Source organism: Corvus kubaryi, unplaced genomic scaffold (genome assembly GCF_017639235.1).
Source record: "Corvus kubaryi isolate FWS band 111438036 unplaced genomic scaffold, C.kubaryi_AGA036_p1.0 split3-73, whole genome shotgun sequence".
Classification (NCBI taxonomy): Eukaryota; Metazoa; Chordata; class Aves; order Passeriformes; family Corvidae; genus Corvus; species Corvus kubaryi.
In genome coordinates this window covers 19,855,066-19,875,037 of record NW_024582091.1, presented here as the reverse complement: position 1 = coordinate 19,875,037, position 19,972 = coordinate 19,855,066, and the positions used below count along the sequence as shown (strand labels likewise).

The following is a 19,972-nucleotide window of genomic DNA, read 5'->3' as shown; positions in this document are numbered from 1 at the left end:
AAAGTCTAGACAAGAAAGACACCAGACAAAGGTAGGGAACAGTTGTAGTACAAGGGAATTTATGGGAAACATGGGGCAAGACTATTTATAAGAGCATGTAGTGACAGGACAAGGGGAAATAGGTTCAACTTGAAAGAGAGTAGGTTTAGATTAGGTATTAGGAAAAAAATCTTTACTGTGAGGGTGGTGAGGCACTGGAACAGGTTGAACAGCGATGTTCTGGATGCCCCATCCCTGGAGGTGTTCTAGCCCAGGATGAGGCTCTGAACACCCTGGTGTAGTTGAAGTCACCACAGGAGGGTTAGAAGTAGATGATCTTCAAGGTCCCTTCCAACCCAAGCCACTCCATGATTCTGTGAGCACAAGGGAGGCAGCTTTAACAGCAGCGGCAAGATGGTGGCGTTCATGTGCGAGCTGGCCAGAAACCACTAGTGGTGGCTGACCGGCCAGGGCATGCCCACCTAAACAAGAAACCCGGCTGGCCTGTCAGCACTGGGAGGAGTGGCGGGGGCGCTTCGCCGCGGGGAGGGTGGGGCGGGAACGCAGAGAGGAAGGGGAAGAGGGAGGGAGGGAGGGAGCAGGCTGGCGGCCGGGCGGGCGGGCGCTCTGTGCCGGGGAGGAGGCGGAGCGGGAGGAGGAAGCGCGGCCGGGGAGGAGCGGCCGGCGGCCAATGGGCGCCCTCGCGCGTGCGCAGTGCGCGGGTGGCGGCGGCGCGCGGGCCGTACGGAACGGGCCCGGGCGCGGAAGGGGAGCGGCGGCCCGGGCGGCGCGCAGGTACCGCCGGTGCCCCTCTGCCGCTGGTGCCCCTCTGCCGCCGGTGCCCCTCTGCCGCCGGTGCCCCTCTGCCGCCGGTGCCCCTCTGCCGCCGGTGCCCCTCTGCCCCCGGCCCGGCGGGGAAGCGCCTCCGAGGAGAGGGCTGCGGCGCGGGGCCGAGGCGCTACACGTGGGGGTCGTGTTCGTGGGCGCGCCCCACGGTGCTGCTCCCGGCGGCTCCCGCCGCTCTGCAGCTCCTGCCCGCGGACTGCAGCCGCCTGGAACGTTCTTCTTGGAGGCCAAGGAGGTTGAGGTGCTTAAAGTCATTGTTTCCGCTGGATCAGGGATGTGGTAGACAAGTACGGAACTGATGGGAGTTATGGCCGGGAAGAGCTGCCCTTTTATGTAACTCTTCCCCCACGGCTTTGTATGTGTGGGGCGATTTTGATACCCCAAACTGAGCAGCCTTTCCTTAGGCACTCTTGTGGTTGAGGGCATTCCCTTCAGCTGCCTCGCCAGCTGTACCAACGCCCGTCCATAGGGTCCTGCTGTAAACTGGAGCGCTGAAGTCATGCCTTCCCTACTTGCATAGCCCCCTGCTCCGCAGGAATGTGAATGGGTGGGAGAAAGTAGAACAGAAACTGTTTTCTTCTTTTTCATTACTTGAGCTTACTTTTTAATTAAACCTCTGTATTACCAACCTAGAGCCATGGTGTAAACTAGTTTCTGCAAGAACCATATCAAAATCTGCCGCCAAAGAAGTTGAAAATTTTAATTTAGAATTTTAGTTATATTGTTTGCATATTTTTACAGGACTCTCTGACACCTGTTGCCTAGTTCTGCTCTTTCAATATATTGTATAACATATGAATGTGCTAATATTAACTATACAGGGAACTTCTTTTGGACATTGTAATCTTTCTTTGGTTTTACTTCTCTTTTTTCAGATTCCTGGGTAGTTAGACTTTTCTTTTGATAGGAACTTCCAACTGTGTCAGAATTGGCCATAGAGTAACTTTCTAAGCTTTAAAACTTTAGCATTTCAGAGTTCCGTAGTTATCATGTGGTATGTATTCACTGTTTCCTAGGAGGAACTTAATATGCCTTGAAGTTACAGACAGCCTGTAATGCATGATGTATTTCCACAGCATAGCTACTCTGGTCATGAAATGAAATGTTGCTGAAAGTAGCTTTGTAATGCGTTCCTGCCTCCTGTTATAACCTACTGCTAGTCTAACCTCATCACTAATTAATTTAGAGAGCTAAACCAGAGGAAAATGTACCTCTCTGGGATTTTTTTAAGTCACTGATGTGTCTTCTTGAACAGGCTCTGTTCAGTGAGGCAGGTGTGGTTGCACAAAGTGGCAGAATTGGCTGACAGAGCATGTGACCGTGATTGCCTTTCTTGGTGGTGACTCTCAGCTTTTAATTCAATATTACAGGTGCTCAGATCTGTGTCCACACTTGAGCTGAAGGATGATGTGGAGTTGTAACAAGGAGAAATTTATTTGAAGAAATGCTATGAGTATTTTTGTATTTATCTATTTATTTTCTGGGTCAGGTGTAAACAATGGAGGATGACTTTGGGGCTTCCTCCACACCCCCGTTTCTCACTGACAGCTTGGAGCTGGCGATGGAAGTGGAGAATGAGAGCTCAAGGCCGTCTTGCTTTTCTTGTGCTTTTGACAACCAAAATGGAGGGAGAAGGTTCTCTGCAGAGTCTTATTTAGCAAGTGGGTCTCTTAAAAGGTATGAGATTTTTTTGAATTACAAATATAAAAACCTTCTAAACTGTTCTTTCCACTCATGTTTGGTGCCTCTGAATGCTGACGGGTTTCCAAATCAGTTTGTTCTTCAGCTCTCCTGATCCTGAAATCAACTTGGTGATACCAAAGTGGGAAGGGCTGTTGTGTTGATAAGCAGCTTTGAACGGTGCTGTGCATGCAGTTCCTAGCTTTCTGAACTTACTTTTAAGATACTGTAACAGACATTTGCAAGCCTGCTAGGTTATTTCAAAACTGGCCTGTTGGGCAGCAGCATCTGAGATCACTTAAATTTCTGAGGAGGCTTCAGCACTGTTTTTTCCAGACATATGCTCTATTAAATGCTGGCCATTTTTCTCTCTTTTCCACTTGAGAGAAACAAACCTGCTCTACCTGGCTTCCCCAGGTTGCTGGGGCTGTCCTTTGTAGCTTCAAGACCATTTTTCTCAAAGCTTCACCCTTGCATGCATTCTGGATTTATGGTTCTGAAGTTATATGCATAGCAAAGAAGTATTTTCTGTGAGACTTTAAAACGTTACTTTGGTTTTAGTTATCTGCCTTACTGTCTGTCATTCAGCTTAGTTTACTGTGCTGTTTGCTCAACCTACAAGGGTTGTCTTATTTTTCCTACAAAAGCCTAATCTTTCTGTCTGTCTGTCCTTCTGACAGGCTTCATATTTTGTGTTGTCCTTTTTTTTTCCACATTCTTTTCTGTAAAGGCTTAAGGGGGGCTTCCACTGCACCTCCCCATTCTCTGCCTTATTTATCATATATTTTAGTTGCATCAGAGCACGTTCATTCAAATTTATGTCAAGTAGATGATTGAGGAATCCTGTATCTGCATGAACATATCAGTAGTGGATTCTACGTTGACAAATATTTCACCTGAAATTGTTTCTGTCATTAAAACCTCACTCAGGAGCTTGTATGTAGACAAGTTTCCCAGTCACTATAGTTGTGATAACACTGTTCTTCTACTGTCTATTGACGTTGTCTACCTGGATTGCAAAGCTCTAGAAAAGCCTCCATGTGAGGGACTCCTCTGTCTTCATTGCTTGGAACTGGAGTAGCTGAATTTAATTGCTAGACGCTTCAAAACAGACAAGTGTTCAAGAAGTTACCAAGTGTTATGGGAGGTTGAGCCAATTCAGCGGATTCTCTTTTTGCCTCTAAAAATGAAATTGGAAATAGTGCATAGTTCAAGCAGAATATTAATTTAGTGTGTAATACAATGGAAACTCAGTGCTTGCCTAGTGTATTTTTTAAATTTTTTAAATGAAAATATTTTTTACATATTAGCCAATTAGGGGTAGTCTGTGTGGGATTATTTTATGAAAGGCAGTGGGAAAATTCTGAAATAATTTACTCTGCTGTCATTATGCAGTTTGCTGTGAGTTTTTTTTTTAAAGCATGTAAATGAAATATTTTTTTATTTGCACAATTATAGTGTTTTAATAATACAGGTGTCTGATTTTCTCCACTTTGAGTGAAATGCTAATTCTGATGTTATTTTATTTTTCTTTAGCCAGAGCAGAGGGTAGTTATGGCCTAGTGTTAGTTTAAGTTATAATGACACGGTAACATTTTGACCCTCATCTGGTCATCTGCCTAAAAAAGTGTGCTTTTAGCAGTATTTTCAGTATAAATATTATTAAATGTATACAAACGAGCAAACGTATGTCCAGCATTAGTTGCTAGGTATGTGGTGTGCATTGAGACAGATCCCAAACATGCAGTGCAGCGTGTTATCTTACATAGCAGCCTCTTCTCTAAGTACAGTCTGTAGGTTATGTCTCAGCCCCTTTGTAAGTATGAAGATACTTCAAGGTGGTAGCTTGTTAATTCTTGTTTCCAAAATATACTGTGACCTGTGACTATATCCTGTTTTAATGCTTTTGAAGCTAGGAGTTGTCATATTACTATAGATAATACTGCTCTAAAAGGTACAACTGTCTTTGAGACATCTGTCATGTACATGTTGCTGATATATTCAGAAAGTATTGGTGGTACATAAGCCAGCTGTAGGTATTGTACTCCATAGGTTTATTACTGGAAAATGTATGAATATTGTTGGCTCTATTTTGCAGGGTTTTGCTGAGACTAGATCCTTCTCCAAATGACTATGAAGAAAATACAGTGGAATTGTTTGGCTTTCAGTGGGTTACCGAAACGGCATTAGTTGAATCCTGCGAATTTCTCTTTGGATTACTTAGGTATGATAGTGTTTATTTTATAATTAATCCACATCTGTAATTATATCTACTGGGTGTAACAAACTTTTCACATTTTTAATAGTAACATCATAAAAGACTGTGGGTTATGCAATCCATCTAAAAAAGATTAATGCTGTCTGTTTAATGCTCCAGTAAGTGATGGATAAGACACAGATGGAATTGCAGGAAGAAGTACATTGTGTCGCGGATTTTTAATATTATGTGACTTATTATTAAGTTTCTAAGTAGTGTGATGCATATCTTAGGCATTACCAGATAAAAAAAAAATTAAGTATAGTTATTACAACAGAGTGTTGGGGTTAATTTAGAAGGCTCTAGCTTCAGAATGTATGAATAGACTATGTAAGATTTCCTTGAATGAGATTGTGCTATCCATATAATTGAAGTTGTCTTTTGAAGATTTTTAGTCCTTTTTTGTGCATAAAGGAAAGTGGAGGTGAAAAATCAAATACTATAAATGCTGGATGCAGTGCTTTCTTCAATTGTTTGGATTAGGATAGCTTCAGCAATCTTTTCAGATACAGTTACTCAGTCTTTGACTAATTCAATGTAGATGCTTAATCTGGTCAATGCAAATACACAGATCACTGATAATCCTCTTTGCTACTGATAATCCTCAGGATGTACAGCACATACAGAGAGTGGATGGGAGAAGTGCTTTTGTATGATTTCACAAATATATGTGATGTATTCCATCGTTCCTTTCATCGCAGTGGATTGGTCCATCCCTTTAGGGTATGACCAAGGATATGATGTGCAACGTGGTTAATAGGGTCTAGCTTATTGGAATGTGATGACATAGATGACTGGAAGTGTATTAAAACTAGTATTATTTAGCTTTGCTAAATAATTTAGCTAGAAGCTTTGATGCAAGCTTTGACTCCACTGTGTTTAAAAAAACCCACAGTGTTAAAAAAAGTGGTAATGGGGGAGATATGATTAAGTTAAAAGTTTCAGCATTTAGTCTGATTTATTAACTGTTCATTAACATAAAATCAGTGGGCAGTGGCATAAGAATGTTGAATTAAATGGCTATTTTTTAAGGTTTTTTTTCCTGTAATGTAAACTGCTTTGTAGTTGTAATAGAGATGAACATAAGGCATAATGTCTTTTATTGTGGTTTTTAAGCTATTTAAGCTGTACATGCTTTAAAACCTACTGACCTGGTAGGAATAATGGATTTCAACTAACTTGGATATTGAGAGTTTGGTTGCTAAGCTGTCTTTTGGTGTGACAAGTCCCTCTGCAAAGACATTGAGTTCATTTGTTCAATCATAAAATGGAACAGTTTCATTTATAGACCAGTTGACAACTGAAAGTAGAACTCCTCCTTTTTCCACTGTGGAAATCAAATGTGTTAAGTACCAGTTACAATAGTTTTTGAGGATAGGGTGGGTGTAAATAGTTAAATTTATGGAGTATAGTTAATATCTATGTTTAAATACATGCTTACAGAAACCTAGTCTTTTTTTCATGTCTAAGATTATACCTAATATTGAAATTAAAAATCATTTACAATTTTTAAACTATTGTAATAAATAATAATAGTATACTACAGAACTGCAAGTTAAAATAGTAATTTCATGGTAAAAATTCTTACTTATGGGTTTTCTTATTAAAGAAGTGTGAGGCAAAGTGAGTGAGACCATGTAACCATTTAAGTGGGTATACTAAGATAGTATATCTTTGATTAATAAACAGAAGTACCAGTTTACCTGTCAGAATGTGTATTTGCACATCAAATGATCTAATGATTAACAGCCATGAGGATCAATCTTTGAGGTACAAATGCAAATTGAAATTAAAATTGTTTATTTAAATAAGGGTATGTTTGTTATGTTTCTTTTGCCCAGTTTGTGCTTTAATTTTATCAGCCCACTGTATTCTGTCTTTTGTCAATTCACTGGAGAGTGTTTTTCTTTTCTTTTTTTGTGTGGCTTCTTTCTGGTACCTTCCTTCTCTATTCTCCAGTCTCAAAAGCCCTATTTCATAAAGTCCTCCTGCTTTTCAGATTTCCTCCCTTTTCACGTGATTGAAATCCTTGAAAAATCCAGGCAGAAATTCAGGTTTGATTTCAAGACAAACAAAAAACAAAACTCTGCAACCCACCTAAATGATGGAAGGGTAGCTGACATGGCTTTATCCAAGGAAGCAGGAAAGAGCTAAGGGAGATCATTTTACTGTGTGTTTGCACTTTAATATGCAAGTTACAACCTGGAGTTTTGTGTCTTTTAGATGCTTCTTATGTCTTTTAGATGCTTTCTAGTTTTCAGGGTTTTCATAAGAACATTTGATTTGTGTCATATCCAAGTAGCCTATTTTGGAATCCTTCGGTAGTTATTGCTTTGATTGTATAAGAAATGAGGCAGAGAGCTCCCTCCTCATTTATGCAGCATTTTCTTTCAAAAGTCTGTCTGACACAGTTGTGCTTTTCATATATTCACTTTAATACTGCTTTATCTCTGTGGAGACTCTACTGGAAGACCACTTGCAAATAACAGTTGTTACAGAATATGGCTGAGTAATACCTATGCTACAGCTTTTTAAAAAATATTTGTTTGCAGTGGCACTTAGCTTCTTTAAAAATGTTTTCTTTCCTCTCCAAAACTGAACTGAGCTTTAACTTTTCTAGAGACACCTCCTTTTACTCTACTGTATTTGTTGCTGTTTATATTTTGTACTGGAGTTCAGCCCCTGACCACCCAAAGCAAGAAGCAGGAAAAGCTGCTGACAGAATGCACATTCACAAGTGGATTAATTTAGTGTGTACTGAGTATATGCCATGAGGGCTAACTTTTAGGTTTATTCTGTGGTCAAACATGAAGTTGAGTTGTGCTTGTGGAAAGATCACTTGCAGGGAATGGTTTTTTGGGGGTTTTTGTCTGTATTGTTGTTTTTTGCCTTCCCCAATATTTAGCCAATTGTTATAGGGGTTTTTTGGTACTGCGTTTAATGATTTAAAAACAAGCAAAAATTCTATTCAATGTCATCCCTTCACACTTGGATGTGTCCATTGCCTTCCACTAAAACTCTTTCCTAAGTTACATTTCCATAAGCTTTTTCTGAACTACAGAACAAGAAACACTTACCTTTCTCTGTTCCATTTTGACCTTACTAAAGTGGAGTTAAACAACTTATATAAATACCATTAATCTTTGTTTTTCTTTAATTAGGCAACAGATACATGCACTGGAAAACCTAGTACAAATGAGTTCATCTGATTTTGGTAAGTTTCACAAATTTAATTTGACACTGCAATAGGCATGTGACTGCCTTTTCATTACAGAAGTAAATTCTCACAGATCACACTTGTGCTTTGACTCTTGACCAAGGGCTTTTGGAGTGTGCCTCAGAACAGCATATAAGCAGCATAAAACTGTGGTAAGGGTAGAAATATAGGCAACCAAGTGATGTAAGACAGTAGGGAAATAGACTGTGGAAATATTGGGAGTCAGTTTGGAACCATATTTGCCTGTATGGTAGATGCACAGGGCAATCCTTACTCACCTTAGTGGGGCATTTTGCATTAATTTGACTTAAGGTGTCACCCCTAGAGCAGAATTTGGCAAAACTATTAACTCTTTTAATTAAAAATGGAAGATTTCATCAAACATCCCAACAACTATTTTAGTTACAAAGGTAGTGGCTTGGGATTTTTTTTCAGTGTTCCCTTGGCTTACGTTTAAACGAGTTAGTTATATTTGCTTAGTTTAGAGTTATTTACAAACTTAATTTATCTTTGCAGTGGGATCGATAAAATGGGATCACTACAAAATGCTTTGTTTCAATTAAATACTGAGGCATGAGAAGCAGCATGTTTCTGAAGGATTATTGCAGCCTTGGGCTTATTGTAAGTTGAAGGCTGAATTACTTAGCAAGTTGAGAAGCTCAGTAATTACTTAGAAATAAACTGTCTATAGTGTCGTCTTGTTACAGATGAAGTGCTAGTGTTCTATGAGTGTATAATTTTACACATTACTGTTATTTTGTTTTGATATTGACATGTTCTACTGTTTAAATAATTGATGTGAATTTATCATCAAGCTTCTTTCATATGCAGTTGTTGATAGTATCTTAAAAATCTAAATTTTTTGACGTAAATGGAAATAGCCTGTTTTAAATTACATTTGAACTTCGATATTGTAGCTGGACACCAAGAAACTGTTCTGTAGTTCTTTTTTTCTCTTAAATTTAAGCACCTGTTTGGTTCTCTTCTCTTCTTTGTATCCTGTTCTTCCACTTGTCACATGAGCTAGTAAAATGAAGAACTTGAATTTTGTGCTTTGCACCAGGCTTTCTTTCTGAATCAGAGCAAGTTACTGATTCAGCTGTGACTCAGTTCCCTATAGAAGTGGGCTAGTAGTAGAAGGGTGTATAAGGATTGAAGTATTTAAAGTGATCAGGCAGGGTGATGTTAGGTACTATTGATGTCTTAAATAAATGTGCTGTCAAAACTGTTTAAAACCCCAGTTAAGAGTTTTGACTCAGTAAATCTATGGTATACTCTGTGTTTATATAGATACCAATATTGTACATTTGATTTCATTTCCTATCAGTCTTGATGAGCTTTGAATACTTCGTACTGAGAACAGTGTAATGTAGAAGCCATGTAAAAAATACTGTAACATAAAATTTTGCTTAAGCAGAACTTCTGAGGAATTTAGAATCCAGTATTTTTTATTGCTACAAATCAGCAGTAACATCTACAAATAATTACTTTAGAACAGAGTGAATCGATCCTCTTAAACTTGTGGTTCACTACCATGGCAGATGCTATGGCTTCTGACGTGGTGCAGGTAGGCTGTACACTGGAATATTCTGGTACTTGTACCAGTTGATTTGCTTTGCCCCCTGAGTGTTGTTGCTCAAAAGATATTGAGATAAGCTTGTATGCACAAAGCATTATTTGTGGGGTCTGTAACAAGTGACTTATGTGAACTTCGAGGTTAAGGGGAGAAGATGGGGGGAAACAAAAGGGAGAGTGAGAGCAAGATTAAAAAAAGGGAAGACTCCCCAGTGGTCAGCTGGGGGGAGAGGAGCAAAGACAACTGTCTTTCCCTGGATGTGCAGTCCAGTGTAGTAGGTGACCAGGACTTTGCCCTGCATCTCCTCTAGGGTGATACAGTTTCATTTGGCCCTGCTAAAGGTCCTTGTTTGATGCTTGTATTTAAGATGCTCTCAATGATCAGCATGTGTGCAGTCAGACTGCTTGGTAAGCCTTTGTGTGTATATATATTATTGGGCAATAGTTATTTGGTATTTAAATGACATATTTGGTTTGTTATGCACCAAGTTTCATCTTTCTCTAATATAAGCTGAAAGCTACAAGGCAAGGTGTAGGAAAAAATAAAGAGTGATTTTCACACAGTGGCAATAACTTCCAGTGAATCTCTGCTCTTATAGGGGTGTTTGAGCTTGCAGGTGCTAGGTGAGGATGGTAACACCATAAGAACAGCTTCAGAGAACAAAGGAAAGGAGACATGTAGTCAGAATAACTGCCTGAAAGGACACAGAGCTGCAAGTGAAAGGCAGGATTTGTGAATGGGTGGCTCTTAGCATTATACATCTGAAGGTTCTGTGCAACAATGTGATGCTTCCAAGGAAAAGTTACAAAGTGTATTTACAAATAAGTCCATCAAGAGAAAAGGGGGCTGATAAACTGTTTTACCAATGTCTTTACTGAAGGTGTCTTGAAAGCAGTCAGGAAGCAGGGCAGTAGGGCTGAATGATTTCTTCTAGCACTCAGTACTGCCCTCCTTTCCTGAGGGCCTTTTTTTCTATCTGTATCTGGAAATGTGCCTGAGGATGGTAAGATAAAGAATCCCTCTGGCAAGATGACATTTAGAAGTGGGTGTTTACCATCAGTTACCTCCCAGCTTGTCCTCAGAGAGTGTCTTTCCAGTGGTCTGGTTTAATTACTGTGGAGAATGCAAATGTTAAACGAGCCATGGTGTGGTCACATCTGCTTTAAGCTATTGATCTCTTTTACTTCAGGTCAAGCTGCGCGCTTGCACTCTGAAGCAGAGAGCATCAGGCATCAATGTCTTAAGTTTTTGCACTATGTGAAAGTTTTCATCTTCAGGTGAGATTTACACACATTTTACTAACTTGAGTATCAAGCTTTGTGTAGGTGATTCTTGCTGGTTTTCTGATTCTGTGTATTTTTGTCTACATTCAGGTATCTGGAACCCCCTAAGGTGGAAAATGATGGAATGCTCCATCCTTATGAAGAACTAGAAGCTCAGTTACCATCGGTGTTGGTGGAAGAGCTTCATGCTTTGACTGTGCACACTGGTCACCTTTGTGAACTTCCTAGTAATGTTCTGGCAGCATTTACTATTCAAAATCAGGCAAAGGTTGATGTCTCTTTAGAATTTTAATTTTTTATGTGGCATTATGTATTCTTGATTAATTCATAAATTTTGGCTTAATATAAGTTAATCTTTCTGGTTTGGGTTGGTTTTTTTTTTTTTCTTTATTGAGTGCCATCCTTTACTTGGCATACATAACTAATGAGATCTGGATTTGCTGTTGTTGTTTTTATTTATCTATTTATTTTCATTCTATAGCTTTAGAATTCTTCCTATACTATACAAATGATAATACCAGTTACAGGTAGATAAGTAGGCCTGAATTAGCATAGCTTGTTTAAAAAAATTACTTGGTGTTTGTCTGTAGTAATGTTTAAAATTTCTGAGCTTCCCAGTAGGAGGGGCATTTTTTAAAAAATACATTCTGAAATCTGACTCAGAATGGGTAAAGATCTTGTATACAAAGAAAAGTGCAGATGTGGAAGGAGGCACGGCAGCATTAAACGCTAGTGAAGTATACACTGTTAGGATTTGTGCATACACATTATCATAGCTAATGCTTTCAAATCTTTTATAAAGACAAGAAAGGAATTTCTGTCTTATGTTGTATAAACTAGTATCTGGAGAGGAATGATCAACTGAGAACCAGCATTTTGAATCTTTCTTTGTTTAGCTTGTCAGTAGGGCCACTGTTGAGCTGATGAAAGAAACAGTGATTTCAAGTAAACTCCAAAATTTTAGTATTCTCTTCCTTAAAGTTATTTCAAGAGCACACTTTAGCAGTTTGTGTGCTACCTAATACTTTTCTGTAAAGAAAAGGTTAACTAAGGGTGTTGTAATTTGTGAAGCTTGAATCAAAACTCGATAAATAGCCTCTTACAGACAGAATTGTAATAAAATTTTTTTGTTTGTTTCTTTTTTTTTCTTGAACGGAATGGCATGTTTGTATGTTACATTGCATTTGATCATAGATATCCATAATGTTCTTTGCAGGCCATCTTAGAATGTCAAGTCCACCCATTACTCCAGCACCTGCATGTTCTCCCCTAAACCGTGTCCCCAGATGCCACACCCATATGTTTTTGAACACTTCCAGGGATAGTGATTCCACCACTTACCTGGGCAGCTTGTTCCAAAGCCTGACCACCCTGTCTTAGTACAGTATTCAGAATTCACTAAAGAAATGTTAAATATAAGTAAATGTATTTCTAATTACAGGTCTTTCCTCCATCGTGGCACTTACTACATCTCCATTTGGATATTAACTGGCTAGTATTAGAAGTTCTTCATGTACTAGGTGAAAAACTGATGAGTAAGTATGCAGGCTTTTTTCTTGAACTTAATTCTTTACATATGACTTACCTAGTTTTCCCATCTTGATTTGTCCAGAATCAAAACTAATTATGGTGGTTTTTAAGCATAGCTGTATTGAATGGGGTAAACTCAAATATGGTAAAGGTAGGTTCTTTGTGAATCATCATGTGGCTCAAATTAAATAAAATTGTAATTTACTGTCAGAACAAAGATCACAAAGTTCATACTCAACTGGTGCAACATACTAAATATTTAATAACAATGCACTTCTTGACATCACAAATAAAAATGCATTTACAGATATCCAGAATGCATAACAGTGAATTTGATGAAAACAGTGTAGGAGGTGTCCAGGGATGGACCAGAACAAGGATTCTCGGAGGAGAGAATCTGTATTGTTAACCATGTGCAACACTAAGAAAATATTGAGCAAAAGAAGAAGCCTCAGTCAGGAAAGTTTATAAAAGTACAGCAAGAAAAGGGCAAGGCAATATCTCTTAAAAAAATTTTTATAAGGCTTTAAAAGGGCGAAAAGTAAGTTGATAAGAGTAAGCTGTTCATTGAAGTTAGATTAAAAAGGTCATAGAATGCAATTGTAAAACTAAATTTCAGAGTAGTTCAGTTTGCTGAAGAACTGTTAAAATACAGAAGAGAACTTCATTTGCTTTGTGAGGCTTATATCTATTTTCCGTGTCTATTCTACCAGAATAAATCACAAAAGTGTGTTTTCTTCTATAATCAATGTGTCACTGCAACCATACCTTCCCTCATGCCTCCCAATTATGAATCGTCAATATAAATTCCAACAGGAATTGCAACAGTTGAAGTGATGTTGAGGTATAGAAAGAATGCAGTATATGTTTAGGCCAGTAACTGGTGTTGAATCTGAACACTTGGATTAGCTTTTGCCTGCTCCCAGCGCTGTCACAACACAGCCTTGCTCACATTAACACATTTTCTCTGTTTCTGCATGTCTGTGTTACTGGATAGTGTGTGGGTTGGCTTTCTGTTCTATAATTCTAAGTTTCTTTTATGATCCATTGTGGGATAGCCTGTTTTCCTTTTTTAGAGCATTTTGGAGAAAGGGTAGTGAAACTGTTGAAGGAAATGTATTCTCCAGAATTCAGTATTTATTTTTAGATAATGTTTTGAGTAATAATGCAGTAATCTAGCTTTGTAAGACAAAGCTCATGATTTTTAAGAATAAAATTTACTAGTCGAGACAGTAATATCTCTGCATATATTATCTTGTATTCTTATGTGCCTTTTAGAATTTCTTAGGTTTTTATCTTATTCTGTAAAGTGTTCTGAGTGGAAACTTCACACTGCCAAGACCAGTGGCAGGATAGTGGGCTCAGGGCTTCACCTTACATTTCCAGGAATAAAATACAAGCTCATTCTACGTATCATCTGCTCCACTGGTGTCAAGGGGGTTGTACTGTTGAAAAGCTTGTGGGATAAGATCTTGCAGCCTCTTAACTTTACCATTTCATCTGTTAATGCCTACAAATGCTCAAGTTGGAACATGATCATGCCAGCTTTTTACATCAACACATCCAAAGGAAAGTGTTAGACCTCTCCAGAATTGTTTGTCATCAGCTTGCATATCTGCAAAACATGTCATGATTCCAGAACATGCGCACTGGCATGTGACAAAGAGGAACTTGCAGATAAATAAATCTTTATTCCTCTGCAAAATCTGTGCCAATAAAAGGCTGTAAAGTGCCAAGCTTTTTTACTGTCAACCTGAATAATACCAGATTTCCGTGCAATGATGAAGGGATTATCTTGAATTTAGGATGAGCTTTCTCACATGAATTTATAAATTAAAATTACATACAGGTCAACAAGCCCATTCTAAAATATATATGTATTAGAAAAGAAATCCTGTCTGTCTTATGTTCCTATAGCCAAACCTGAAACTAAACAGTTCTACTTTTCTTCTGTGTTTTAGGACAAGTTGTATATGCTAACCATTTCATAAATCTAACCGGAGAGAATTTAACCAGTATCAGTTTATTTGAAAAACACTGTGGAAATCTCATATCTGATTTAATAAGCTTGGCTATCAACAAGTATACAAAGGTAACTCTTTTTCTTTGTATAGAACATGGGTACTTAGATGCTTGTACTGGGAACCATATGAATTGGGTATTGCACCAGTGATAGATGACTTCTTACTGCTTAGTTCTAAATGTTACGTATGGCTTTGTATCTCCATGTTTTAAAGAGTGTTATTTGTTAGGAGCTCAAATTGTGTTATATTTATTCATGACCATCTGGCAGTTGAATGAGAGAGTAATATTGAAATGCACTGTGTACAGAGCAGAAGTGAGTGCCACATTTCCTAAGTTCAGTATTCCAGGTTTAATGCCAAACATGGCACAGTCTAAAAGGTTTAGATAGATGCAAAAAAAAAAAAGTCTTTTCAAACTCTCTCAACAGGAACAAAAAGAGAATAACACTAATCCTGGCAGTAAGCTAACTGGACACTTAGAGAATGTCATATTACAGTTTATTGTTGCAGTGTGCCTATTTCTACCACCTCATCTTTTTGTTACAGCACTTCTGCATTTGTCATGGGAAAACTTGTCCATCTCTTCTCTTTTTTTTTTTCTTTCCTTCTATAGCTGCAGTATTTTTCTCACTTGTTTTGAGCACTCCAAAGCTAGAAAGTCGTAATAACTCCCTATAGCAGCCAGTAAAAGAGCTGTGTAATCTTCGTGTCGTTGTGAAACCTGCTTGAGATGGACATGTGTGATCCATAATGCAGAGCTGAACTCTGAGAAGAAGTAGCAGTGACCACTGTATAATTTATATTTTCCTAGTACAAAAACGTAAAAAATAGACTTCCTCTTCTTCATGTTACTTTTGAGGGTGGGAGGAATGGCTGTACTAGCATTTGATAACTGTTCTGTTAAAACACCTTCCTGTAGAGAACTGTTACCTTTTAAAATCAGTATTGATCTATTAAATTATCAGATAATACTGCAAATTTTTTCCGGTTTGGCCAAATATATCCTCTGAGAGAAGGCAGGCCGCAACCAGCCCTCCCCCACCAGGTTCGGGAAAAAATAAATTTTCCTCGAAGGAAAGTGCAAGAGATAAAAACTATTTATTTAACAAACACACAGGAAAAGAATAATAATGCTAAATGATAAAACCTCTCGCTCTGCTGAGAGAAACCTGGGAAAATTCTGAGTCCTTCCGTAGATCTCTCTCTCCCCCTCCTTGGAGCTGGGATGGGCGGTGGGCCCACCTCCAGGGCCAAGGCCTCAGTGGAAATTCCTCTTGATGTATTCTGATGTTGAAACAGTCCAGCAGAGAAAAAAAAGAAAAAAACCCAACGTCCCAGGAAAACAAAAGTTCAACTCTCTGTCTCTCTCCGGAGAAAAAAAGGAGCTGAAAAACTGGCCAAAAGCAAACAGGGTCCTTTCCCCACTCTCGCTCTGCTGCCGCAGCTGGAAAAAAAGAAGTCTCTATCTCTGTGTGACCTTGAACAAGCTGCAAACTGCTTTGAAGAAGTTTTGCTCAGGTTTTCCTCCTCCCTCTCACCCTCAGTTTAAAAGCACAGAAAGGCACAAAATTAATTCCTGGGCAGGGGCAACGATAGGGGATACACATCACAAAGTCACCCCAAGACATTCCACCCCTTATCTCATATCATTGGCTCAATGCCCAAAAAGTAATTTCTCCCCTGACAAAAGGCAAATAGAGGAGAATAATGTTTTGTAAAAGAAAATTCAAATAGTATCTGTTGAACATTTTGCTTGATGGTAGGCTTGGAAATGACAGATGATAAAATGACAGATTTGACGTACTTTTACAGAGCCACACTACAAAGAGAGAAGATTGTTCTGCCACTGCTTTTTCTTAAGCTCTCTCTAGGTGTGGGCCACAGCTCAAATTAGTTCTATTTTACATTAATTTCTGAAGTGAAGCTTGCACTTGAGCTGGTGACTCCTATAGCATGCTAATCATTGCTAATGACGGAAATAGCATCCCTGAAAATTGTTGAAAATGCAACTAATACCCCTAGTAGGTGACACCATCAGCTCATCACTAAAACATGTCCTTGGGCTTTTGGCTGAAAACATTCATGAGTGCAGCTCTTAACATTTATGGATATCCCTGGAAAGAAAGACATAAACTCTAGTCTTCCAGACTGATATTTTCAGATTGGTTTCTTGGGCAGCTCTGATATTAAGATGCTTGACTTGGATTGTGTACTGAGCCCAGTGTGCTCTGAGACATATTTGCCAGAGAAATACATATCTGTGGATATCTTCTGTCTTCAGCAGCCACACCTGTGGCACCAGAGCTTTATTGTCCCAATGGCATCACAGTTTGGGGTTTTAAACATTCTTACCAAGATGCTGAACTGAGGGTGTTGCAAGAGGAAGTCCAGAATATCTCTGAAAACAACATATCTTGGCTATCCTTAGTCTAACCAATATCTGTATTGTGTCTTGCTTTGCTACTACTACCCAGAGTCTATCCTAAATGGATACTGCACATTTCCTGCAGAAGAGATCCTGCAATCTTGTAGAATAGCACAGTAACAGATGCAAACAGTAGATGAAGAAACCTTGTTGAAGAAACCTTGCTGCAACAACTGGTAGTCCACCTAGAAAGTATGAAACTCATTTGTAGGATAGTTTCTATGCCTAAAAATTCTATAAAAACTTCCACTGCTACAGTAACAAGTAGACTGCTCATTTCCAATGGGTCTCTTTTGCTCTTTTGTGGTGTGTCATAACCAGAATTATTTTTGAGGCACTTCAGTTTTGGGAAGTTAGTAGTTAAATAATGAATTTTCTAAGAGACTTTAGTGGTCATACTGTTTATTCTCAAGATAACATTTACATGAAATTAGTTCAGGTTGTTGAGAGATTCCTGTAACAGATCTTTAGCTAAAAGTGTGGGGAGAGAGAAGGCCATGTGAAGTACTGTGAGTATATGTGGAAAATGAATAAAGAATTATTTAAAATAGGTCTACCATGACAATTTCATAGGATAAACAGGATTCTTGAGAGAGAAAAAACAAACTGTGTCACATTTATATATACATGCAAGTTCATATTTATAATTAAATGTTCAATATTTAAACCTGATTTGGAGCTGTATGAAACTGTAGTTGTAAACATATTATTATGTAACATATCATATGGATGATAAATAAGAAGTTTGCATCCTAATAGAATATTATACAGATTTGAAACTATTGGTGAGGTACTTGTTCTAATTGTGAAAATGTGGGTTTTTAGTCATTCACTCCCACTTCTGTAATGTCTCACACAGCCACTGCTGTCATGGGCATTGCATATTTTGATATAACTTTTAATTTACACTATTAGGTTTCCAAATTTAGAAATTATTTTAAGTGCCAGTATGATTTGAGAATAGTGCATGAATGGATCAGAAAAAACAGAAGGATATAAAAACTCAGGATCCATCTCATCAGATGTAGATGTCTAGGAGTTAGTTGGCTAAACTAGTCACCTGAGGTACTTTCTATTGTCATGGAAGGATAACAACAGTTCTGCAATGAGTGAGATTAATTATTCTCTAGGTACCTATTCCCCTCTGTTTGCTTTAGAGAGGTATAGGTTGATTATTCAAACTTGGACTACTCATTGTTTAGGGATAAAATGAGTATAAGCTGCTTTGTCTTCACTCTTTTCTTTCTACATTTCTGCCATTGTGTCCTTGCTGAAGGTAAAAGGTGCTGAATTATGTTATTTAAACAAAGCTTTTCACTATTTTTGCCACCTCTGAATATAGTTCAGTGGGTTCATGTGTCTTAGGATAGAATAAGTAAAGTTTTGTCTATAGTATGATTATTTCAAATACAGTTCTGGTAGATCATAAAAACATAAAAGCATACAGAGATTTTTTTTTTTTTATGTATTTAGCAGTTCCTTTTGCTGTTTTGTTTCACAATTCAGGGAATGTAAAATTGAAAGATGAATCACAAGAAGACTGTTTTGCATTTGAAATGCATCAGTCTGAGTGAATTTTGTTAAATATGGAATAGTAATCAAATAACGTACATGACTTGAAATATGCTGTTTTCTGCATATTAAAAGAATGCCTTGCAGTAAATTTACCGAAAAGCAGATTTTGTGAAATGTTGTGGGAACATTAACATCCTCATGCCAACAACAACATATTCTACTAGCATTATGCCTAGTCATTAAGGATTTTTCAGTTAAAAATAACAATAATAGCTATTAAATAATTTGAAATCTTTTTCTTCTCAGGAACATAAAGAAAATCTAATCAATCATTTTCTTTTCCCTACTGTCAGACAATGAATCAGTATTTATTGTAATTTCTTTTCATTTAGAACATGGAATGCTGTTTTTATTCAATTAAATGATGTTTGAGAGTGTATCAGAAGAAACTAGGAAATAATGCAACCTGTAACTTATATAGAATTGGGAAAGAGTCTATGTTGTATGAGAGAGATATTTTGGATGTTGGTGAAATAATTCACCTTTGAATGTGTAATTGTAACTATATTATTTACCTGAAAAAAAAAAAAACCCTCAAACCAAACAGCCAGGACTAGAGGAAATATTGATATATAAACCACAGTTTTAAAAATAACACTTCTGTGAATAGTTTTACTCTATATTCTCTTTCAGGTGCGACCTTCTGAGGCTCTTACTAGTAGCCATTATCCATGTACCTGCATTAAAGAACTATGGATTCTACTTATTCAGCTGCTGGACCACAGAAATAAAGGGTCTCATACAGAGGTAAAGGAAGAATACTGTTACATGTGCAGTAAGGCCACCAAATGTTCCCATATGGCCATGAACGTGCAGATCTGATGGTAGAACTGAACCTCATATTTGCTCCAGGAGAACTGCATGCTAACTGATGCCTTGGGCCACTGTCTTGAATGTGCATGAAGTCCTGGTTCTAGGTTTGCAATGTACTGTTGGATTATGACCTAGGTCATTGATAAGGAGTGCTCCTAGTGCTAAAGAAAGCAAAGCAAAGGAATAGACTGTGAAAGTTCCATTCTTTTTATGGAAGAAAAAAACACAGAAAGCCATGTTTACTTATTTTTTTTTTAAATTATTTGCAGTTTTTGTGATATGTCATGCAATGACTCATCTCCAGGCATTAGAAATATGGGTACAGTCAGAACAATGATCCAACTAGCCCATGTTTCTGTCTTTGTTACCCATCTATACAAGAACAGCCTGTGTATGGTTTTGAATCTTGTAGTTACTGACTTCTCTAGATGCTTCCTTATACTTCTGTTGGAAATCAGCAAATCACTACCTGTTCTTCTTCGTTATACCAGTACAACCTTATATGCCTCTTCAGTTTGTTCTTTTTTTATCTGATATATCCTACCTTCTGCCTTTTGTAGGCTGAAGAGTCTTACTTCTTACAGTAATTCTTTTTTTCAGGTGCCATTGTTTTCCTGTGGTCATCTTTGTCACCCTTCTCTGAATCTCTTTCCGTATTACCATATCCTATTTTGAATAACAGAGTGCCAGGATTGCATGCAGTATTTCAAGTATGGGTTAGGAGGCCATGTGATTTTATACACTGCATAATGATGTTTTCTGTTTTG

At 38.1% G+C, this 19,972-nt stretch overlaps 1 protein-coding gene across 2 annotated transcripts in view; it reads left to right on the top strand.

Moving 5' to 3' along the window:
• The first annotated feature begins 722 nt into the window (after positions 1 to 722).
• Positions 723 to 19,972, top strand: part of MMS22L (MMS22 like, DNA repair protein) — a 90,984-nt gene continuing 71,734 nt past the window's right edge. Inside the window, exons 1-9 of one of the 2 annotated variants that reach the window (XM_042016601.1) lie at positions 723 to 774; positions 2,315 to 2,502; positions 4,604 to 4,729; positions 7,924 to 7,976; positions 10,745 to 10,832; positions 10,929 to 11,106; positions 12,280 to 12,373; positions 14,330 to 14,460; positions 19,026 to 19,139. In XM_042016601.1, the coding sequence (XP_041872535.1) occupies positions 2,324 to 2,502; positions 4,604 to 4,729; positions 7,924 to 7,976; positions 10,745 to 10,832; positions 10,929 to 11,106; positions 12,280 to 12,373; positions 14,330 to 14,460; positions 19,026 to 19,139 (963 nt within the window). In that variant the 5' untranslated portion in view covers positions 723 to 774; positions 2,315 to 2,323. Of the gene's footprint in view, positions 1,067 to 2,314; positions 2,503 to 4,603; positions 4,730 to 7,923; positions 7,977 to 10,744; positions 10,833 to 10,928; positions 11,107 to 12,279; positions 12,374 to 14,329; positions 14,461 to 19,025; positions 19,140 to 19,972 lie in introns of both variants that reach the window. The other variant, XM_042016600.1, reaches the window with a different exon arrangement.